This window comes from Danio aesculapii, chromosome 11 (assembly GCF_903798145.1).
Source record: "Danio aesculapii chromosome 11, fDanAes4.1, whole genome shotgun sequence".
NCBI lineage: Eukaryota > Metazoa > Chordata > Actinopteri > Cypriniformes > Danionidae > Danio > Danio aesculapii.
In genome coordinates, this window is record NC_079445.1 from 6,745,701 (window position 1) to 6,771,625 (window position 25,925).

The 25,925-nt window shown below is 36.4% G+C and overlaps 1 protein-coding gene across 3 annotated transcripts in view; it reads left to right on the forward strand.

Annotated features, from left to right (window-relative positions):
- The first annotated feature begins 4,501 nt into the window (after positions 1-4,501).
- slc4a10a (solute carrier family 4 member 10a) overlaps positions 4,502-25,925 on the forward strand; it is a 112,414-nt gene continuing 90,990 nt past the window's right edge. For all 3 annotated transcript variants that reach the window (XM_056468507.1, XM_056468504.1, XM_056468506.1), the window contains exons 1-2: positions 4,502-4,714; positions 21,323-21,349. In XM_056468507.1, coding sequence (XP_056324482.1) covers positions 4,667-4,714; positions 21,323-21,349 — 75 coding nt within the window. In that variant the 5' untranslated portion in view covers positions 4,502-4,666. The remainder of the gene's footprint in view (positions 4,715-21,322; positions 21,350-25,925) is intronic.

The window sequence follows — 25,925 nt, forward strand, 5'->3', positions numbered from 1 at the left end:
TCAGTACCTGGATGGGAGACCACATGAGAAAACTATGTTGCTGTTGGAAGTGAGGCCAGCAGGGGGGACTTAACCTGTGAGTCCTGATAACCCAGTAAAGAGAAGTAGACACTATACTGTCAGTGGGTACTGTCTTTTGGATGAGATGTTAAACCGAGGTCCTGCCTCTCTGTGGTCATCAAAAGTCCCATGGCACTTCCTATCCACCGAATTGGCTCTATCACTGTCTCTCTACTCATCCTACAGCTGGTGTGGGGTGAGTGTAATGGCATCGTTGTCCTGTGGCTGCCGTCACAGCATCCAGGTCAATGCTGCACTCTGTTGGTGGTGTGGAGAGACCACCCCAGACCCCCCACCGCCTTCGTAATTGTGAAGTGCTTTGGGTGTATATACATAACATTACATTACATAATTATATCTCCTGTGTGCTCATAAAAGGTAAAAAAAAAATCAGAATTTGTTCGATGTTTTCTGTGAGGTTTATGTATAGTATGCACATATATGTGACTATTGTAAAAGATACCAATGGTTTTACTACAAATAATATAAAAAATAAAACCATGGGTTAAACCAGGTCACCACAACTTAACTATGGTCTTGCTGGATTGACCATAGCTTAACCATGGTGTTTGTAGTAAAACTAAGACGATACAAATGGCAATATAAAGCAAAGTGTCATGCAGGTTATATATACACTGTGTATATTAAGGAAACTTACTGTTAACCGGGTTACAAATTTTTACTGTAATAGTTTTACAGTTTTAAAAAAAATGAATTCACAGCCATTGTTTACAGCAGGTACAATACTAACAAACACAATGCTGCTCATCTTTAGTGAGCAACCATGTGAGAGCTGCAGAGAGCTAGCTGGATAGTAAGTAGGGCAGTAAAGACCAATTGAGGACACAATCACAGACAAGAAGATGCTGGAGAACTTGGAGATGAAAATCAATGGAGACAGTTTAGGTAAGTGTTTCTTTGAGAGCATGTGAGTCTGTAATTCAATAATGATGGTCACTGAACATGAGAATGATCTTGTATGCAATGTTGAGGAGATCTTTTAATGGGAAGCAGCTTGTGATGGTCCGAATTCTGCGTTGAGTGGTGGAGGAGCCTGGTGTACCTATGCCAGAGTCCCCCTCTCCATGGCCGACTCCTGAGGACCACAGAACTCAGTTCGGGTGGGCAACCTTGGCAACGGGGTGTTGGACATTGGACATAGAATTCAGCATGGAGGTTTGGGTGTAAGATGTCTTTGCAAGGTACCAATAAGCTTTCCTTGGGTCCGTAACCTTCCTAGGGATTCAAGTTGTCCACCATGGAAAGTCAGGAACACCTTTAGTGTGCACACCATACCCTCTTACAGAGCTATCAGAACAGGGAGCTTGTCTATAGGACAAGGCTCTTTGGAAACAGGAGAAACATGTTATGGATGTAGTTTGAGGAGTGAACCAAAAAGTATGGTGAATTCTGTAATTGACTGAGTTGACTTGAGAGAAGATGGTGAAGGGACCAATGAACCTGGGACTTGCAGGGAAGATGAAGCCGAATGGTATATACACTCAGCCATACACTTTGACATGGAATGTGGGAGTGGAGAGTTGGTGGATATCTGCAGTCCTATCAGCACCTGCTGCAGATGTTGATACTGTGGCCCAGACCTTCTTGGTCTCTTGGGTAGGGTTGCACCAGCTGTTCATTAGTTCTTGCTTATACTGGAACATAAAGTCAATGTTAGGCACATAGTAACTACTAGCTAGTATTTTGTTTATCTACTCCTAGGTGCGAGCAGCGATTATGAGGAATTAGTATAAAGCAAGGTTATAAGAAAGGAAGGTGGAGAAGGAAGGGGATGAGGTACCATTGCATATTCTCTCCACTGTTTCCCAGTCAAATTCAGGACCGATTTAAGATTTTATCCATGTTTTTTTTAAGGTATTCACAACTCTTCCCCAAGCTCTTAAGGTATCCTACTGTATATTGACCAGGTCACTCAGGTCAGGTAATCATGCAGTCATTGTTGACTGTTCCAAGGTTGATAAGGAAATCGAAAGGTGGCCAAACATTTGCTGTGGAGGACCAAAATTGAGGAATGGTCTTCCCCTGTATATTTGAGGGGCATCATCTTTATAGGGTTTTAGGTCACAGTTGAAGACACTCTTGTTCAGTTTAGCAATAGATGTATTCTTAAAAAGTTGTGGAATTTGTTTTTATTCGTTGTTTGTACTGTGTTATACATGTTATTCGTGTATTTTACATTTCTATGTCTAATGTGAAGCACTTTGTGCCATTTAGCTTCAGTTAAATGTGCTATATAAATAAAGAAGTTGAAATTGATTACTCGCATACCATCTGATGTACTCAGCCATTCTGGGTCATCAGAAACAATCATGCAGTAGAGAGTTTGATTGGTACCATGGTAACCAATACCCAGTGAAATATGCTGTATGGAAGTCACAGAGGCTGGGGTTGGAGAACATAAGTTGGCCTCCCAGCAGAGCAGAGTTGGAAGCACTTGCGGTTGTGATTTCCTCATCCAGGCACCCATGTATGGGATTTATAGTCAGTTCAGGATGCAAAATAGATTTAGGTCTTTCTGGTAGGTTATTTGGAGTATGGAGACAGGAGAGAGCATCAGCTTTAATGTTCTTGGCCTCTGGATGATAGGAAAAAACTTGTAAATTAGATGGCCCACCTGGCCAGATAGAGATGCAATCTCTTAGCTTTTTAACAAATTGTTAGCAGTACAACAAATTGTGATGGTCTGTGTGTACAATAAATATATGAAGGGCCCCCTTCAGTTGGTGACTCCGTTCTTTAGGGTGAGCTTGATAGTCAATCATAATTCTGCTCTGCCAGGGTCCTCTTCCAGGAGAAAGCTGCGGTCACACTAGAGTTTGAGCATGTGAAATTCTGTTAACCGGCCTGCAAAAAGGGATGGGATTAAACAAGATGATTAGACATTTAAAAAAGCAAGCGTTTGATCCATATTTTACATTTATGTCCAGAGAGGTCATGTTTTGATCTTCGATTGGTATCACGCAGTCAAATGATGCAATATCGCAGGTCAGAGTTTACCAAGCTTGAACTTTGCAATGCAGCGTTTCCGGTCTGGCGCGTTCGCATGCGGATGAATGGAAGTCTATAGGGAGAAAAGCTTAGTGTGACCGCAGCATATAAGAAGACAGACTGATGGAAATGAAACATCAACAGGACACATCTATAGGAAGTAATTGCCTAGGAACAATAAATACAGCCAATTGTATGACAAAATGTCAGATAATATTTATTTGTCAATTAAAATCTTTGGTTGGAGGCAGAATTCTAGTTGTTATTAAGATCAAATTTGTACTTTTTTTTTTTTACAGTAAACATCTCGTAACTGTACAGTAGGAAAGTTCATTAAATGGCAAGTGTGACAGCTAGCCCCACAGTCTTGTTTAGCTGTAAATAATGCTACAACATTAATATTACACACTTTTACGATTAAAGCATTCTAAACTATTTTGTAAAAAAATAAATGAGTGAAGACTGAAAACCCAGTCCAGGAGACTCAAACAAGCAGAAGAATTTCTTTATTGAGACGTGTTGGATGATCTGCAGTCATACAGTGCTTTCAAGAAGTCCTGAGCCTAAAGGAGTCTCTTGCAGGTCTGCAATCTGCAAGTTTTATGCAAGTCTAAAAGTGAGTCTATATGTTTTTAGGAGGAGGGGAGTGGCTAGTTGGAGTTGGCTAAATGGGCATGACTAGTTGAAGATTTTTCTTTAGGGTCCTGAGGTTTCACCTGCCCTGACCAGTTTTACAGCATCACTCCAATACAAGTCCTTAAGACCATGAATGAAATGAGCTAATTAAAATAAATAAATAAATAAATAAATAAATAAATAATAATAATTATATATATATTATTGTTCATTTGAAACTAGATTATATACATTTATATTTCCACATCTATTAAAACTGTACCAGGCAATTCAATGGGCAATATTTTAATGGCCATCCCTGCAGAAAATAAATAGAAACCGTATTATAATTTGAATGCTCTTAATGGTTACAATAGACATTTTATTGTTAAAAAAACAATAAATTTAATGGAATATGTCTCAAAACATTAGAAACCATCATTTCATCTACAATTTGATGATTAAAATTTGATGGTTTGTACTAATGTTTTTGATGTGGAAGCCATTAGAACTTCTGTGAAGATTTATTTATTTATTTATTTATTTATTTATTTATTTATTTATTTATTTATTTATTTATCAGCAGGGATAACCTCAAGCACGTTTTTACGCGCTAAGGCTCGCAATTTGTTGTACTCGGCGCCCTCTATAAATAACAACTATAGGCTAATACTGTACTAAACCGAAGCCTTAAGTATCCGCTTGTCTCCTGAGTGTTACATCCATTAATCTATCACGTCCCGGTGGTTTCTGTTAACTCACGTGCTGCCGGTCGCAGCTGCGTCACGCGAGAGCAAATGACACGCTGAAGGAGCGCACACAGACGGACGCGCGCGACTGAAGAAAGCGAAAAACACCAACGGTTACTACACCGCTTCCGAAGCCGTTTAACCGTATACATGACATTTTCTCCGCCTTCCTTACAGTAGCCGTAGAGTAAATTCCCCACACACGAACAAGAAAATAAGCCAGAATATCAGGGATGGATGTGAAAGATCAAGGAGCGCAGATGGAGCCGCTGCTTCCTGCGGTAAGAACCTGTTTCGGTTTTTTTATTAATGTGGTATCCGTTAATTCAAACACAATGACATGATGCTGTCGTGTAGGGATGAAAAGGGGCTTCAGTGGTTCGAGATACTGGTCTTTGAAGCATTTCATGGCCACCATCACATATTCCCCAGCACCATTGGATGACAATATGTTTTAATTATTCATTCCAGCTTTAATACAGACTCATTGGCTTGAAAAATGGCTTCGTGTTATATGGATACAGTGTTTGTAGTGTGAAGTAGATCATTATACGTTTAGTAGTGTGTGATGATGATACAGTAGCCTATGTGGTGTGGATGGATCAATTTGTTTAGCTTCTCACGAGTTGAGTGCTTTCATTTTCCTCTGAATTAGTTATGAATTTTAGGAAGGCCTTTACATATGAATGCGCTTGACATGTGGATCCACCTGTTCAACTTATTTACTACCTTTATTCATTGGCATTCATCGTGTTACCGCGTCTTTAGAATTGGTGAGGCCATAAATATTTAAAGGGACAGTTCCAGTGTAGGCTCGTTGGAAAAACGTGACTGCCTACATACATTTTAAACACTGTAGCTCCAAAAATGTACCTACTGTACGTACTGATTGGGTTTATGGATAGAAAATGCAGCATACACAGTATAAAGATAATTCCTATCATCATAGGAAATCCCTATAAAAAAATAGTGTGTGTGTGTGTGAGAGAGAGGGAACGATGATCATCTTGGAGCCCCTTATCATAAAAAATCCTGATATAAAGTATAAATGGGTCTAAAACATTATTTAAAAATTAATTTTGTGTGAAGGTACATTAGAATTTTTTTCTATTTATATATGTACTATATTATTTATTTACTTACACGTTTACTTTCATAATAATTACAATATTAGGCCTGTCATGAAATCTGTTTTTTGTTGTAAAATATATTGCGATAAACGATATTATTTTAAGCAATTTTAAGACCATTTTATGCTACTCATTATATAATGCCAGAATGACAATATATCATCATCACAGTGCAAGTACACTCTTCCAAAGAACACATCATATTTTATTCTAAAGAATATTTAATTTAATTATAGTCATTTTAACAATTAAATAATCAGGCATTGGAATCAGAATGTGAAAACACATATTCTAAATAATTATAATACAAGTTAACAAAAAAGTGCAAGGTAAAAAGTAACAGAAGCAGATCTTTTTTCAGTTGTCAGACACCCACATAAAAATATACTATATTAATTTATAGTAAATACTAAAGTGTTTTTAACCAGACTGACACCTTCAATAGAGATAGAGATGTTGCACAATCAGCTAAAATGTTGCTAGAATTGTTTTTTATGTATGGGAGATATATATTTGAATTATTTATTTGAAAGTTATTTTTTTTCTTTTATAATATATTTTTGTTATTATATTATTTGCCGTTTTCCAGTTTGTGTATTTTATTCATAAAATATTTGATCATTTGTTTTATTTATTTGAATGTTTTTATATTAATAATTTATTCTTTTTTTATCATTCAACCTTTATTTATATAGCACATTAATACAGCCTTTACAGCATTAAACCAGTAAAAACAAATTATACAACACAACTAGAAAGCAAACAATGCAAAAACAATACAAGAAATGTCAATAAAATGCAGCAAAACATTAAAATAGAGACAAATGTCAGTGCTACTATGCATTAAAAGCCATTTTAAACAAGTGGGTCTTAAGCTTTACTTTAAACAGTTTTTTTTTTTTTAATAATTGTGGGTTCACGTTTTTTTCTATGCCAACTATTTTCATGGATTCCAGTGGACTCCTTTACAGCCCCCTGGTCTTCTCTCCTGATTTCAGTTTGTAAACCCCTGATGGTTTTCTTGGATATTAGTAGTCGTATAGTCTCATTTGAATTAATTAAACTAATTCAGATTTTTAGAAAAAAAAACAAGCATACTGTAATCACAAAGATAAACATAACATTTAGCAAATTACTTTAATCATAAACAATCAATTATGCAGCATATATTTAAATTGTGCAAATACAGTTTTACTGTCATCATTTAACAGCAGCTAGAAGTCTGACACATTCAAAAAGAATAGCGTTCATCTGTTGCCAGACAATATTGATGAATGAATTCTTAATGTGGTGGCATGGTGGCTCAGTGCTTAGCACTGTGTGAAGTTTGCATTTTCTCCCCGTGTTCACGTGGGTTTCCTCTGGGTGCTCTGGTTTACACCACAGTGCAAAGCCATAAGTGAATTGGATGGAGTAAATTGGCCGTAGTGTATGACTGTGTATGTGAATGAGTGTTTGAGTGTTTCTCAGTACTGGGTTGCGACTGGATGGGCATCCGCTGCATAAAACATATGCCGGAATAGCTGGCGGTTCATTCTGCTGTGGTGAACCCTGATAAATAAGGGTCTAAGCTGAAGGAAAATGAATGAATTAATCATTTCTAAATGTCTCAGTGTATTTTAATATGGAAGTCAGCAAGGTTCAAAAACAGTAGAAATGTTCTTCAAAATATATATATTTTTTGTGCCAGTTGAGGGTTCACAATTGGTTGACCACTAATCTGGGGTGCGTTTCAGAAAACCATTGTTAGCCAACTAAGGTTGTAAGTTTTTTCGGTACTATTATATTCAGCGATTTGGTGTTTCAATCCATTGTTCCATTGAACATTCGCAAACTGCATTGCAAACGTGAGCTGTAGTTAACAGCATAGTTCCTGTTTGTATTCTATTTCGAGTTTCCCCCTTTCCCTATATTCCTTTCGAAAGTTCAAATACATTCGAAAACATTGAATTTAAATGAATAACAAAAAAGCTTAAAGATATCTGCCTCACATGTAATTTGCTTTCAAAGTTATCTTTTACAGATCAGTTTTAGCGAACTTCAGGTTGACAGTTATGCTCCCTTCGTAGTGCACTCCTGCCATTTTGAACAAAGCCATGGCTAATACCAAAAGCTAGGTGACCTATAATTTACAAGCAGAAATCTCCAAATCTTGTGAAGAAAAATATAGTATATGTAAAATGGTATGCATTTACAGTAGCCTCTTTTAATGTATCTGTACTGTATATGAGATATAGGCTACAACATTTCTGCAGGGGTTTGAGTGTGTCGAAGTTGTAAAATTTTTCTCAATTTTTCTACTTTATTATAATAATAATAATAATAATTTCTGAATCTAAATGTAAAAATGGCAATAAATAGGCTACATAAAAGTAGTTTTTAGATTATTTGACCATATCTGATTTATAAGCTAAATGGCATTAGCCTATGTTTTAGCTATTGTAATTGGTTTTGTAATGAGTGTGTCTGGAAACAGAGGTGAGGATCCAAATGCAGTTAAGGGATTCATCTGGCAGGCAAAGGTCAAATCAGGGACAGACAGGAGCATGCAGGTAATCCAAAAGCGTAGACAGAATAGCAGGCAAATGGTCAAACATTACAACATAAAACAATGAACAAAGCAAAGGTAAAAACCACGGTAGGCAGGACAAGGAAACAAATCGTAATGCTCACTTATAACAAGACTCAGCAAACAGTGCGTGTGAATGAGGTGTTTTTATAGTCTTAGTAATCAGTTCATCATAAGCTCCCAGCTGTGTCTGTGTAATCAGGGGGAATCAGGAACTTTTATAATAGAATATATTCTCCATGTAATGTTCACAAAGGGAATATAGGCCATATTTGTGCCGTTTACATTAATATGAAAAAATAATGCATGTTTTTACCAAAACTAATATTGGATTTAAAATCCATGTGTGCTTGTAAAACAATATCGTTAGTACAAAACAAAAAAATAATAATTTAATGCAGATTTTCTTTAAAAAAGTTGTTACACTACCCCGTTTAGAGCATCATTACAGACATTTTACATTAAAACTAATGTTACGGTTTTGGAAAACACTTGTCACTACAGTGTTTCCTCTAGGATTTTTTCCAGCTGTGGCAGCAGGCCTTTTTTGCACAGATCTACCATCTACCTATGGTGTTATTTCCATGACAATTTCCATGACATTTCCATGTCGTTCCATGACGAATGTCATATTAGAAGTCGAGATAAGAAGTCGAGATCGCATTTATGTAATAGCCGACGAGCATGCGGATCTCTTTGCTTGCACGCCGATTTTTTTCTGCTCGTGCACAAAACTTTTTGCACACGTCCCCTCAAATATAAGCCGCTTTAAAAGATCTTTTCAAGATCTTCTTGTGCGCTCTCAAATAAACGCTGCTGAGGTGCGATTTAGTGCGTTTATGTAAACATCTAATTTTTAAAAAAATTTAACGAGTATGTCTCCGGCGTTTATTAGATTTGCTAGGAATATTTATGAATGCCTCTGGTATTAATGCGTCCTGAAATAAAGTAAAACGGCTATACGTCGTGTTTGCTGGCCTCACGCATCATGCACCTGTCACAGTCAGCCAGCCAGTCAGTCAGTCAGCACGTAACTTTAAACAAATGACGCACAGCACTACTACGGTTACAGAAAAGTTTGCGCTGTTATAATTTACTTATAATTCACTTTTAATACGTTTTGGTGCGATTTATCACCCGCAATTAAAAAAAAAGAGATGTTTTGAATGAGAAGCTGTAATGTAGCCATGGCGGGATAAATCTTGCCGTGGTGCCCCACCATGGAAGAATGAATGTAGCGGAAACCATGCACTACATTGTTCATTTCCAAAACGAGGCATCGTGCTATGGTAGTTTAAGACATCAGTTACATCGTTGTTCGGGAAACACATCCCAGAATATTATGGGTCATGAGGTTTAAAGCCCAAAACACCTGGATTAATCACAGCATATTTCATGGCTTTTCTAGTCTGTTTTTCATAATCTGTTGGTTAAGTGACCCCAGAACGAGCAGTGCTCTCTAGCCTCTTACTGTAATTGCTCTTCATCCCTGTATATAAAAAAAATTGATTGGATCAACCCAAAAAAGCATCAGCCATCAGCATCGGCCCAGAGCCAAAATCTCTGCTCTTTCATCTGTGAGAGTCTGGTGCTGGAGTTGAGAAGGTTTGGCTCTCATCCTGTTGATTCGGCCATGTGTTCAGTCCTGAGCGAAAGACACACACTCAAGATATTCACAGCTTCGCGCGGTCTGTTTGCGCTTTGCATTCCTGTATAATCCTTTACGTGCACGCTTCAAAGGGCTCCAGAAGTTGCTGAGAGCAGTGTACGCTTACCAAACCCTAAAGTACAGTTTGCCAATATGCGCATACGCAGCAGGAATGTTTTATAAGGTACTTCCTCCATTTAAACTTATCCGTACACATGCATTTGCATCAGAAAAGCAGACATTCAGTGCAGTTTAGTGGCAGACTAAAACGGTGGCAGAAAAAAGGTTTCAGTTTAGGACACAGGTCAAAGTCATTTTCAGTGTGTCATACTTGCTGACCATTAAGAGTTGTGCTTTTTATTACTGCTTCATTTTTAGATGTTTCTGTTGTTCACTGTAAACAAAATTCAGGGTTCCATACAATTCCTTCATGTTGTCCCATCAGAAATTGATCAATTTAACGTAATTGTTTTTACAAATTTAAGTGGATTGAACATAAAACAATTACGTTTTTGAATGTTGCCTATTGCTTTTTGTGTAATTGATATTTATTTCATATACACTTTCATAAAACTTTGAGAAAAAGAGGGATATAAACTACCATTCAATTGGGGCTGTACAGAATATGCTTACATAAGCTGCATTAATTAGATCAAAACACAGTAAAAACTGTAATCAGTACATTTTTTGGTAACACTTCAGCCAAACAGTCAAGAACAGTGTTTACAAGAACATTAATACATTTATGATTAATGATAACGTATATGATATGGTTTAATTTTCACTGCTGAAAGTCCAAACATTTACGAGCAAATCGATTGATGCACAGCTCCACAAGTCTCAAAAGCAAGCAAGCCTGTGGCAACAGTGGGAAGGAATAAAACTTCACCAATTGACGAAAGTGAAGGAAAAAAACCTCAAGAGAAACCAGACTCTGTTGGGCACGACCATTTATTCTCTGGCCAAACTTCTTGTGCGCAGCTGCAGTCAAGGCGATGGAGGCTGGAGAACGCTGACGTCCATCGTGGAGAAGCTGCAGGTGTGAGTAGGTCACCAGTGGGTGTACAGGCTGGCCCAAGGGATCAATGCGGAGACTCGTCTGTCACTGGGGTCTTTCAATTGGTCTCATGCGCTACACTCCTCCATGACCGCCACAGCATCTGCTCAGGATACGGCCTGGTCCAGGATAGGGTTGGGTACCGAAACCCGGTGCCATTATAGCACCAGTACCTTTGTAACCGGTATGTACCGGATCAAATCAACATATGAATTTCGGTGCCTAATTTCGATGCCACTGGTGCTGCGACAAGGACGTAAGAAGCATCAAAGGCACACATAGGCGTTGAGTCACACCATCTCTAAACATTTAATTCTAAACAACTTTGAGGAATATGGATAGGCGATGTCAGGTGATTGTTATTGTTGCTTAGGGAACGGACGCACGCAAGGCGCGCAGTACAGCGCATTCAGCCTGGTTTTCGGTGAGCGAGAGCGACTCTTCAGATCAACACGCATGATCGCGTTTATCAAATTTGCTTAAACTAAGCGTTCTAAAGCGTATTTTACAGGCAAGGATTCTGACACAGCAACATGCTTTACAAAAATTGCGTGTAAGGGGGAAACATGTCAAACTTAATGACACATTTGAGGGCCCAAAAAGGCAAAGGAATGCCTCTCTCGTGAGCTCTAGGTGTTACGTGCAATCGCTGCCTCGGGCACTCGCTCCCTCTGATTTCTCGGCACTTGCTCTCTTAATGACGGTGCTGCGCGCATCAGTTCCCCGCATTCGTCAGAAGTTGACGCCCAAATTGACACAGGTAATAAAAAGATTAAACTTCAGCCATGTTCATGTTGTGAAACACTATCAAAATGTCCACTGTTGATGATATTAGACTTATGTTTTCAATAGCGAATTTTAACACTTTTAATATAGGAAGTGCCCGGCTATGCAGAGACCGTTATTAATCAGAAATCTAGTGTACTTAGTTTTACGTTAGGAAATGCAGTATTGAATTTACAAACAGTCGGCAAGTACCAAAGAACAGATGTAACACATTGATCAAATGTAGTTTTCAGTCATGCTCATGTAAGTCATATTCAACTCGTTTAGTTTTGCTTTCATTCAATTTTACTTTTTATTTACAGCACATTTTTAAACATAATAGTTTAAATAACTAATTTCTAATATCTACTTTTTTATCTACCCCATAGTGACAGTGAGTGCATAACATTTTACTAGTTATTTTGCAAGACAGTTGTATTCAGACAAAGTCCCTTTAGGTATTTTATAGTCTTTTATTCAGATTAAAGTGTAATTTAAATACTTAATCAGTTAACTACGAAAGTTGAAATAATTAGTCAAATTATTTTAAAACTGATTTGTTGTGTAAATCAAAAATATACAGTAAATATAAAGGAGGCTAATAATACTGACCTTATTTTTATTTAAATTAATAACTGCTTTTATTCACGAAATAAACAATAAAAAATAGGACTTATTATGACTCCAGAATAATTATGTTTTTTAGGAAACACTGTGAAAATTTTCAGAAACATTATTTTAAATGAATGGGAGGGCAAAATAAATTGACCTCAACTGTAGGCCTATCTGTTAAAGTTTACAAGTGCAACAATGTGCCTTGATGTACTTGAATGTTAGAAATGTGTTATCCTACACCAGTACAAAGTTACTTGTCAAATAAATTAACAAGGAAGATTATTTTGAGTTTAAGTTATTTAATTATCTTGTTTATGAAGACTGCAGAGTGATGCATGAAAAAAATCACTTCGAATAATTTTGAAAGTATTTTGTGATATATATGTTAAAATGTGCTCCCAAATATACGTGGTCACTATTAGTGTCACAGTCACCTGCAATCCAGACTTGTCGATCGCTGGGAATCATTCACTTTGTCAGGACTACAAATCTGTCACCATATGGACTACAAATCCTGTCATGCACCACACACTCACACCTGTTCCGGTTTTCAGCTGATTGTTAACACACACAGCTGAAGCTGTTCAGAATTGATTACATGGACTTTAAAAGCAACACACACGCACACGCACACACACACACACACACACACACACACACACACACACACACACACACACACACACACACACACACACACACACACCAGTTGCTGAGTCTTGTTTAACTGTTTTGTGACATTACGACTCGTATCCTTTGTCTTGTCTTGCCGTGTTTGACCCTTGCTTTGTTCTGTTTGTTTACGTTGCTTGACATCTCTACTGACCATTCCCCTGTTATTTGTAGGGTTGGGTACCGAAACCCGGTGCCATTATGGCACCGGTAATTTTGGAACCGGTATGCACCGGACCGAATCAGCATATGAATTTTGGTGCTTAATTCCAGTGCCACTGGTGCTAGGACAAGAATGTAAAGCAGGTCGCACACCAGAAGCGCCGCTCGGCGACGAGCAGTGTCGCGCCACGCAGCACCATGCATTTTATAATTTGCAAGTCAGCGGCTGTCCGCGGCGCCCAGATTCGGAAATTTATTCCCGCACCGCAAGAAATCTAGTTTGGTCCCGCGGCTCCCGCGGTACAGCAGCGGGAATGCAGACCACTAGTTCGTATTTACCACGTCTCCCTTCTCGTTCGGTCGAAACCCGAAATACTGCCAAACTGCAGAGGTTGTGTTCTTTTTTCGAGACCAGGTCACTTGGTGCGCGACTCGCCATCTTACCTCACCTCTCTCTCTCTCCCTCCTCCACATTGTCCCGTGGTGACGTACGCATTTTTAGGCATTAAAAAATAATATTTAATACTTGTCTCCTATATAAGTGCATTGTTTTTTATGACGGTATAACGGTGTTGAAACTGACACCGTTGCTATTTTTAGATCCCGCGGTATACCATATTACGGTATTATCGCCCAAGCCTAATGGACACCAATACTCTTATTTTAATTTAAGACAATACTCTAATCAAGAGTCTCCGACGTAAACAGTGATTTTTGATTATCTTAAAGGACCACAGACACAACCTGAGAAGGAAACATTTTTAGGCTGGTGATGCAATGACGTTCATGGATCTATGTGCTATAACATGTAACTGGGAATCATGAATGTAGCAATCAAAAAGCAACTTATGTAAACACTTGAATCATATTATTGTCTTATTTAGATTAAGGCAAATCATTAGATCACTGATGTCCATGTAAAAGTAGTCACAATCCCCAAACCCAGAAAAAAAATATTTTGATGATCTACTAACCTCTCCACTGGTTAGTAGTAAGATAATGTAATGTTAATAATATAATGCAAATCTTGCATTCATGCTAACAAACAAATGATCAAAAGAAATATATTAATGCAATTCAAATATATAAAATATGAATTGATGTTTACTTTAAACATATTATAAATATATATTTATATTGTTCAATTATAATGATTACAATTCTTTTTTGTCAAATAATTTGGTGGCTAAAAAGCATCAGTTCAGGCACCATTTTGGCACCGGTACCATTTTAAAAGTATCGATTTAGCACCGGTATCGAAATAACCCCAAACGATACCCAACCCTAGTTATTTGACCACTCTTCTGGATTTGCCTACAGGTACCTGTTTGACCCTGTTTGACCCTGTTGACCGTTGCCTGTCTGACCATTCTCATAATAAACCTCCATTTGGATCCTCAACTACGTTGTTAGTGTCCTCACATTACAGTTAGACTTTGCCACAGTTTTACAGTTATTTACTGCAAAAACTCCAGTAAAATACCACATACATTCTTCACAGTTTGCTACTGTACTATGCACTGCATTGTGGGTCATTTAAAAACTTTTACAGTAGCTTACTGCATATTAGGAATTTGCTGTATTTTACTGTAATCAAAGTAATCAAGTACTTCTATTGTAGCTAAAGACTAGCTAAAGACTTTTGTTCTGCTAGTGTAAAATGCTAATAAATTACTGTAAATGTACAGTAAAAATTGTCACACTGTAAAATTAAAATGTGATAAAGGGCATTTTACCATAAAAATGTTGGAATTTTTAACAGTATTTATTACTCTTTGCTAACTTTAGTTAATAATAGTAAATCCATTCATTGTTAGATCTTGTGAACAACACAGTGGATTAACTTTTGTTAACAAGCACAAATTTGGAATCGAATTATGCATTAGTAGATAAATAAATTCAGTACTAGTATTGTTTATTATTCGTTTATTCTTGTTTATTTTTATCTCATGTTACTCTTAACTAACATGGAACTTTATTGTCTCATTGATAACTAGTTCTGATTATTATTAACATGGCTGTTTATTAGTACTATAATAATAAATATACTATTTTAAAGTACATACTCTGCATGGTCATATTGGTAATCAATATCTAAACTAAATTACTACCTTGCTAACTATTAATTAGCAGCAAATAACAAATCTCTAATGGTTATTATGGGAGTCTTGTTAGTAACCCAACAATTAATAACTCTAGTGACCCAATTAGTTATAATAATTAGCAGATTTTTCACCGAATGTTATTTAACATTTAATACAATTGTAGTTTTTATTAATAGTTTGAGGTTTAGTTGTTTTTTATTTTATATTTTTGCCATTTTTAGATTTAATGTGTAATATTGATTTAATATAATTGATTTTACATTTTATATTAGTTTTTGTTTAAACAAATATTTATTTTTAAATTGTTAACATTTAAAACAATAAAAAAAATTATGTTTTTGTGATGATCTGCCTGAGCTAAGGGACAGATTGAACACAGCATCACTGGCAGAGATCCAGCGGTCGGTTGAATTGTTTCTGGTGCGCCGGTTGAATCCACTGGGCTGGTACATTTAGCTGTAGCCCTCGATGTTAGCTGAACCGATGCCAGTGATCTGTGTCCCAGAGGGCCTTTTCTGACCATCATAAGTCACTGGCCGCTTAGCTGCAGCTGGTGCCCTGAATGCGGATGTGTGTGTGTGTGTGTGTGTGAGTGAGAGAGAGATAAAGCAGGTCAAAGAAGAATAAATCTTTGTCCTTCAAAAATTTGATTAAAACTTTATGATGTAAGATACTATTTGTGCATCTGATCTTCTGAATCACGTGTTGTGCTTAATCAAAACCTTATGAAATCAAAATGGGATTTTTGTTGCTCTTTATATCTAAGTGTCTGTTAGTTAGTGTTGAGCCCATTTATATTTGATTATAGTTTTAAAAGTAAAAAAAAACATTGAAAACGTGCATTTGTTGTATTCATTGACAAAATATTGAATAATGTTACTAAAATATTGATCACACTTTACAATAAGCTTTCATTATATATTGTTAGTTAATATTATAGGTGGGGATAGATTAAAATGGCTCATTTGAATTCTGCCGAAGGCATTCAGAATATGTGTGCTACCCAAATTATAAGTCTTTGAGAATGGGTTTCTCAAGCCAGGTGGCGCATTAGACCAGGGGCTCATCTCCTGTGTCCAAAACGCATCACAAACTGCTTGAGACACTGTTCTACTATGATTATTGGTGATGAAAATAAATTATGTTTTATAAGATGTACTTGTGTTTACTAACTGTTTATTCAGTTAAACATGAATTTTGGACTGGAGGCCTACATAATCTCGAAACAGCGATTTCATACTTGCTTTTGATGTGTACATACAGAAAATGCTGCTTCGCAAAGCCAAGTTCACAAAGCTTTGACGGTGTGTCAAACATTGAGTATGTTTACATGGGCAACAATACTTTAATACGATTTTAATATGATTAAAGCAATACTCGATTTTAAGCGATTTTTGATTACCTTAATGTGACTAAAGCCCCGGTCAGATTACATGATTTTTATTGTCGGTTATGAAAGTCACTATGTCAGATCATGCGATTTATTTTTTTAATTTATTTATTATTATTATTATTATTTTTTTTTAAATTTATTTATTAATTTTTTTTTTCTTTTTTTTTCTTCTTCTTCTTGATAAAATCTTGACTTGTCGTGGGTAGCAAATGTGCCAGACTACACGTTCCTTCACGATCAGTCATCCTGGCTGTGACGTCTATGACCCGCGTAATTTCAAAGCAGTCACAAATGTTGCTATAACAAAAAAAAAAAAAAATATATATATATATATATATATATATATATATATATATAAATATATATATTATCTCAATTAAAATTTTTTTAATCTTATTTTAATTTCAAAAACACTAATGCTTGCAGACAACTAACTACATTATTTAAGGGCATTCGTTAGAATAGGATCAAACTTATGATTCCTTTTTAACAGGGACGTAGCAACGGGTGTGCCGGTGCCACCCAAAGAGGCATCTGGCACACCTAAAAATAGATGCAGAATTTGTTGATGCAAAAGCTTATTTAGGCCAGTAGGCCTACTAAATGCAACATGCAATTTGAAATATATTTTTTATCTTTTTTTACTGCAATTGGTATGTAAAATTATGACTTAAATGAATTAAATGACTTAACTTAAAATTGTGTGTCGCGAATTAAGTGTTTATCAAATGAAGAGTCAGGTGTCTTTAAAGTTTTGGAAAAAGGCTCATAAAAAGGACAAGGACGTAAATGCTTTTTACAAGTCGCACTCAAAAACGAGATAAGTGGTGTATTGGAGTGTTGCTATAACATTTAATTTAATTAACTTCAATCTCAATAAACACTGATGCTGGCTGACAACTAATAACTATTTAAAGGCATTCGTTATGACATTGATAGGATCAAACGTTTCCTTTTTAATATTAATATATTTTCTTTGAAATATAAATGTATATTTTTCTGCCAATGTTGCTATTAAACACTCCCTTGCCTGAACATGAAATGAAAGAACATCAGCAGCTGTGAAGCAGTGAAGAAGTAATTAAATCCTTAATTTCAATGGAGCGGAACAAATCATCATCGCACAGTTGGGCGGGCACAATCCAAAATATAATTCATATATGTTTCTTGGAAAAAATATATTTTTGAAACCAGTTTCGTTATATATTTCGTTAATCTGACCGGGGCTTTAGTCATAACTCAACTAAACAAAAATGGAATTAAGACATGTGGAGTAAGCATTTATTAGTGGCATTACTGAAGTAAACACTGCAATCAAACTATTACCGTCATATAGGACTTTTCGCCATATTTTCCAACAAGATCCACACAGGCGGCTGTCAGTAAAGGACCACACACACACACATCGCAAAATGCGGTAGTTTTTCTTCTTTCCTTTTGACGAGCGTTATTACATTCCATAACACTCTCGCCAGTCCTTTACTCCTTGTTTGCGTCTAATACCCCAGTTTGTCACGGGATAATGAATGAAATGTTCATGATTTAAAGTGAAACTGACGAACTACAGTTAAAGTCAGGCATCCTGCTGATTTGATTCAGAAGGGCACTTTTTTGTCAGACGGCTCACCGGTCAGGTATACATCTGCGCTAAAATATCAAGGTGAAAGTTAGTATAGCTGGCGTAGAATAGACCCAGCTCCCAACCCAACTTTGAGAATAGATTAACGGTGATATTTTTTTATCGCGCGATAAGAGTTTCGCGTTAAGGCAGCACGTTAGCGCCGATAACGGCCCACTACTAGTTAATATATTTACTAACATGAACTAAGAGTCACAATACTAACATTTATTAATCATAGATACTATAACTGATGCATTATTAAATCTAAAGTGGTGTTTTTTAAGATTAATGTACTGTGAGTTGTACTAATAATGAACAACTGTATTTTCATTAAACAACATTAACAAAAATGAATAAATACTGTAATAAATGTGTTGTTCATTATTTGTTGTTCATCATTCATTTATTCATTTTCTTTTCGGCTTAGTCCCTTTATCAATCAGGGGTCGCCACAACGGAATGAACCGTCAACTTATCCAGCATATGTTTTACGCGGCGGATCCCCTTCCAGCTAAAACCCATCACTGGGATACACCCATATACACTCATTCACACACATACACTACGGACGATTATACCCAATTCACCAATAGTGCATGTCTTTGGACTGTGGGGGGAACCGGAGCACCCGGAGGAAACCCACAGAACATGCAAACTCCACACAGAAATGCTAACTGACCCAGCCAAGGCTCGAGCCAGCAACCTTCTTGCTGTGAGGCAACAGCAATACCCACTGCACTAGCACGCCACCCCATTATTTGTTCGTGTTAGTAATTTAACATGGAACCCTATTGTAAAGTGTGAGCAAAATATCAAATAGTACTACTTTTATGACAAGGTGAGATTAGCAAAGATTGCTAAGTGTGCTGTGACTACTAAAAACGTAATATGAATAAATCGAAATACATAAACATATGAGCAATTCCATGTAAATGTCAAGTTTTCACCAAAATACGGAAACCGTTTCTAAGTTGTTTGTGTAAGCAAGTATTTTACAGTACTTTAGAAATACTCAAAAACGTCTCTGTCAATGTTTTCAAACTATTACATTTGATTTACAAAAGTCACACAAATAGAAATTTCACATCCGTCACATCCATAATGAAGAGGTGTCATGTCCTTAACGACACTTTTTCCTCATAAATGCCAAAATATTAAATAAAATAAAATCAATCATTTTAGTTCTATAGTGAGCCAACTTTTATCCTTTTGATTAGCATTGTTTCTTTTGGGTTGTGCAATTTAACTCACAGAATTTCTAGAAAGTATGTTGTAGACTGTAAACTCACAGATTTTTTTGGTCACATCCATAACGCATGTTTAGTTTCCTCATTTAAAGTACAAGACATGTTTACAGATAATTATTTTTTTTGATCCCATAACTCTGTGGTTAGTTGTTCTGGAAAATATAAACAGATGTGTCAATATAATGTTAGCATATTCTTTCTATGTGAAGTTATGTTTTGAGTTTTTACTGCAAATGTCATATCCATAACGCTGGATTTGCTCAAATATACTTTTCAGAAAAATGTAGAAGAGCAATTCCATGCAAATGTCAACCTTGCCATGAAAAAAATGTAGTTGTCACCAAAATAGCAAAACCCTTTAAAAAAAAATTGTGTGTTCTTCTATATTACAGTACTGTATAGATCAGGGATGGGCAAACTCGATCCTGGAGGGCCGGTGTCCCTGCATAGTTTTGCACCAACCCTAATCAAACACACCTGCTTGTAGCTTTCTAGTGATCTTGAAGACACTAATTAGGGTGTTCAGGTGTGTTTGATTAGTGTTAGAGCAAAAGTCTGCAGGGACACCGGCCCTCCAGGATCAAGTTTGCCCATGCCTGGTATAGATACTCAAAAATGTCTCTGTCAGTGTTTTCAAACAATTTGATTTGATTTACCAAACTCACACAAGTGGCAATTTCACATCCAAAACACAGCATTTTCCTTTGCAAAAATGTCAAATTAAATAAAATCAATCATTTTTGTTCTACAAAGAGCCGACACTTATCCTTTTGTTGTGCAGTTTAATTCACAGAATTTCTACAAAGTATGTTGTAGACTGTAAACTCACAGACTTTTTTGTCACATCCATTACGCATGTTTATTTTCCTCATTTAATATATTAAAAAGATTTACAGATTGATATTTTTCTGATCACATAACTCTGTGGTTAGTTGTTTTGGACAATATAAAGAGATGTTTCAATATAATGTTAACATAAACTTTTTCTGTGCGTTTATGTTTTGAGTTTTACTCATTACTGCAAATGTCACATCCATAATGCTGGAATTGCTCATAAGTTATTTGTAAATGCATACATACATGCATACATAAATACATCTCAATAAGTTCTTTAGAATACTTAATTCTCATTGTTTAATCATGATAAATACATACAATTTTATTTATATGAAAGCATTTTTAAATAGAGCTGTGTCACTTAACCCCACCCCTAAACCTGCGTCTGTAATTACTGCATCAAAAAGGTGCATCAACAAAGTATTGCTTAAAGGCTGTGAATACTTCTGTACATGTGATTTTTCAGGTTTTTTATTTTTAATAAATTTGCAACAATTAAAAAAATCTTTTTTTACATTGTCATTATGGGGTATTGTGTGTAGAACTTTGAGGAAATAAATTAATTTAATCAATTTTAGAACAAGGGTGTAAGATAAAACCTGTGGAAAAAGTGAAGCGCTATGAATACTTTCCGGATGCACTGTATGCTTAGAGATAGTTCACCAAAAAATAAAAATTCGGTCCTTTTTCTCACCCTTCATTTGTTGAAAACCTATTTGAGATTCTTTCTTTTGTTGAACAAATTTTGAAGAATCCTGGCAGTTGGTACACATTGACTTGCATAGTAATTTGTTTTTCTACTATGTAAGTCAGTAGATCCCAGCAACCAGCATTCTTCAAAATCTCTTCTTTTGTGTTCAACAGAAGAAAGAAACCCATAAAGGTTTTAAACCACATGAGGGATTTTAAATGAGGTCTTTTTTATTTTTGTGCTGATTGTGCCTTTAATAAATTGCATGTAGATTGTAAAAGATTGATACCTCTCTGACTGTTTTGATAGGTTATGATATATGTAATAAAACACAGTGATAATGCAAGTGATTTTATTGCTTTTCTGCTCCTCTGCAGGTTCAGAGTCCTGCTAGTGAAACTGAGGTGAGTCCAAGTTCTGAATTTTCTTTGTTCTGCTTTTGACATCATGCACACAATGCACAGGGGTTTGGATTTAATTACTGTGTTGTTTGTGAGAGCGAGCCGGCGTCTGGTCTTGCATCCAGATGATGCGATTCACTGTGACTGATTGTCAGTCAATTTTTAATGTCTCCATGTGAGAGTGACACCGCTTGACTGGATATCTGTAGACACGCAGTGAGGCTTGTCACTTGCTGTTAATTCAGATCTCCATGCACAAGCTTCTTTATGGCAGCACAGTTTAAGAGATATTGAGGATGTTTTAGACTAATCTTTGTTTAGTCTAGAGAAGCTGGGATTTTAAAAGAGAGAGCAAGGACAGCTTAGTGTTAGTGCCCAATTCCAATATAGAAACAAATCAGTAACACTTTAATTTAGGAACTAAATTTCACTATTAACTGGTGACTTATTACCTAAGATATAAAAAGTATATATTCCACATGATCTCTTTCTACATCCCTATTAGGCATGGGCCAGTATAAGATTCTAACAATAGAGCGGAGGAACTATGACGTCACCTTGTAGGCGAGTCGGCTGCTAGCATAAAACTGATTCCCTCGATAAAATCCCTATAGGATTTTCCCATAGGCTTTTCGAAGATTGCAAATAATAAGCTCTGTGTTCAAACACAGTTCATTACACTTACACGTTTTGTCCAACCGGATAATCCTCACATAAAATACAACTTTTATTACTTTTGGGTCTTAAACGCGAACGCAAGAATTGAAAAGCTAACATTAGGCTATAAACGGACTACAGTGCCTTCAGGGCACTCGCCTGTGACGTCAGCACCACCCTGCTACAGACAACTTCTCAAGCTTATTTTTAGAAATATGGTCCATGACAAATATTTACTCTCTCAGTTTATTATATTATAATCCACGCTATATATTATAAACAAATAAATACACAAAAACACATAGACCTACGTGCCTTTTGAATAGTTTTTTACGTGGGAAATTCATTTTGTTTTGCTTTACGGTTGTTGTAAAAGTTTTAAAACTATATGTGTAAATGTGCCTACACGGTATTACCATCAGACATATTTAAATAAGTGTATCGCTCGCGTGCGTACAGCCCGCTTACCTTAACAGATGACAGAAATGAGGCGTGGGACAAGTCTATACGCCTGCAAGTCCCATCATGGACACAGAACAACATTCAATATTCTTTTTTGTCACAAAGTACAGCGAAAAGCAGTCCATACAGTCACATCTGCTATACATTTTTAAGGAGGAGTGTAAACACTGCAGTTATGAAGAGTTAAATGTGTTCAGATGAAGAAAAAAACGACGAAAAATGTATTGACCACGTTAAAATGACAGTTTATATGTGTGTATTTCTTACACATTTATTCACACGTTTGCATTACTAAGAGCAGACTAATGTCTTAACAGTCTTTACAAGTGAAGGAATTATCTACACACAATATGAATTCCTAATTAGAAAAAAATACTACGAACTATAAAATACTATTCATGAAAATACTTCAATAACAGACAAATCCAAATGCCCAAACCAAGCGTGCTGCACTCCAGACCAGTTAAACTCGATGACGTATGTCTCAGACGCCGCCTGTAGTCCCATTTAGCAACTTGATAGCAACCGTCTTTTTTAAGATGCGTAACCGATTTAAAAAATCAAAAATGAGGTGTAACTGATGTGTTTTATGTCGTTGAACAAAACGTGAAAGTATCTTGAGTTTGTGTTTGCCACGGACCTTATTTAAGCGATTTTACTGAAATCCCATTCAAAATACCCATTGACTTTGGGAGGAGGGAACCGGAACTGCTAAAATGCTAACTCGCTATCGGGTTTTTGCATACAAATTGATGTCATAGTTCCTCCACTCTATATGAAAACCTTGGATAAAAATATCACGGTTTCACAGTTTTACAGTATTGTGATTATACCTCTAAAATATATTCATTTTTAACTAAAACTTTTTTCCTCTTTGAACACAATATATTTTATTTTGAGAAACTTTTTAAAATATTTTGGAGTAGAAAACATGTCAGGCTAAGTAATTCAAATGAATCATTGACATCATCTGCATAAGTGTCAAATACACGGATTTCTTTCAGCTTGAAAGGCATGTGTGGAGATCTTTTGTGCTGGAGATACTGTAACTGCTGGAGATACTAAAAAACTTAAAATGTAAAAAGAAACAAACTTACATATACAATAGGGACGAAATAGCAGAAAATTTAGGTAGTTTTAAAACCTTCACTTTTCCAGACCGCGGTATACCTTGCAAACGGTTATTGTTTAACGCCAAAACACATTTTTGGAGATTTTGGCAGTTATATGTCCCACGTTGCTAAAAACACTATTAGGACACATATAATTCACAAAAAAGTGAATATTGGTTGTTTTTGGGTTATTTCGATCAAATTCATTCTTCCGGTTTGAAAATAAATTTTGTAGCTGCGTTACAGCAATGAGATCCTTGTGTAAATTCCAACATGGAGATTGGATGTCTGTACCGGCCAGTACAATGTAAAGTCTTTGAGTTTTCAGTATAAACTCACAAGAAAGACTTGGTTCGAACCAATCAGTGCGCTCTATTGTGAATGAGATGCAACTTCATTAATATGCATGATATACCTGTTACAGTGTTCAGAGAGACACCACGTTGTGTTGCCAATCGTAATTAAAACAAGTGGACGAAGAAGAATTGTTTGGAGACATGGGTCGACAGTGTTGTTTAAAATGTGGCGCAACGAAGGTTTTGTTTTCATTTTTCCGTGATGAGAGCACCGCTTGCGTGTGAACCAACATTTGTGGATTACAGTGGTCTGCTAACACACGACAAAAATATGTTTGTAAGGAAAATTTTTTACCCGAGAGCTTTTTAAATCTGGAAATGGTGAAATCCGGATTTGCCACTCATCTTCTTTAAAAAAAGACATAGGCTGCGTCTGAAACCGCCTACTACTCAGTAGGTACTACATTTGAATTTAAACGTACTACTCGGCTGTTAGAAAAGTACGTTATATACAGTATGAATGTGAAAAGTATGAATTGAATTCGGACATACTACAGCCGCCATTTTGTCATGGTCACGTGACATACCTGCGTCAGTTGCGTCGGATGCGCAATCCAGAATCTCGCCGGAAGTAGTAAATCATCCGGGTACTTCTCGCATACTGATTTTTGTATTCTATGAATTCGTACATACTACTCGGCTCGCATACTGATTTTAGCGTACTGTATAGTATGGAAGTATGCGGTTTCAGACGCAGCTATGGTTCCAATTGGTGTTTATTGTGCTGTCTACAGATTTAGTAAGAGTGCGATCAGTGTTCTTTGTTTATGTTTATTCAGATGGAAAAGCTAGTTAGTATCGTCAGTAGTACTCTTTCAGTTTTTAAATACATACCTTAGTCAAAATGATTTCGTTATGTTAAGTTTACAGTAATATCACTACAATATTATGGACTGAAAGATCTGCTGTAAATGCTGCTCTCCGAATGTAAACATGTAAACACATTAATCAAACTATTACCATCTTAGTAAACAACTCTTAGTGAACATCTTAATCATATTACTGTCTTATTCAGATTAAGGCAAATAATTCTATTACTGATGTCCATGTAAACGTAATCAGTGTCTATCTCCCCTGCATCTGTATTTGTGTTGCCTCTGTGAAAATCAGCGCGTTCATGTAATGAAACTCCTCTTTTCAGGCAAACCTTTCCCTCTTTAGCCACTCAACACTCCCACCTAAACAAAGCTGGGCTCACCCACTTTCCTGTCTTTTTTCAAACTAGACTAGAGGTCTAGAGGTGGGATAACACCCTGGGTTTCATAGCCCTTTAATAAGCAGCAAATTAGGAGTTTATTGAGGCAAAAGTCTTAGTTAATGGTTTGTTAATAACATGAATGTATTAGAATTTTTTTAATTAAGTTAGATTGTAGAGTTTTAACATATGAAGTAAAAACATAATGACCTGAGTTTAGTTTTGTTAAATAATGCTACATTAAGATTTTTTTACAAAACTAAAACAGTGGACATTCAGGCATAACAATGCAAATTCACTCTCTGCCTATAGGTGGCGGTTATAGACATGCAATGATAACAGCGTTTCAATAGTTAGCGCTAAAGCAGGGTTGTCCAAACTCAGTCTTGGAGGGCCGGTGTCCTACATATTTTAGTTCCAACCCCAATTAAACACACATGAACCAGCTAAAAAAGCTCTTTCTAGGTATAATAGAAACTTCCTGGTAGGTTTGTTGAAGCTAATTGGAACTAAACTATGCAGGACAGCAGCCCCCCCCCCAAATCACTCTTTCCCGCTGTCAGATGACAGGGAGCTTTTGTGACTGTGGGAAATGCAAATGGCTGAAGAATGAAAAGTACACAGGTTTGCACACCCCACCTAAAGTTACATATAATGGCGCCGATGACAGCGATCATGAGGGGAATGCCAGCCGAGAGTGTTTTTGAAGAAGGTGCCCGATTCCGAATCTCGATGCATTGCATTCACTGCATGTTCAGCGCAAATATCGCTCATTCTGAAAACGTAGTCCCGAGGAC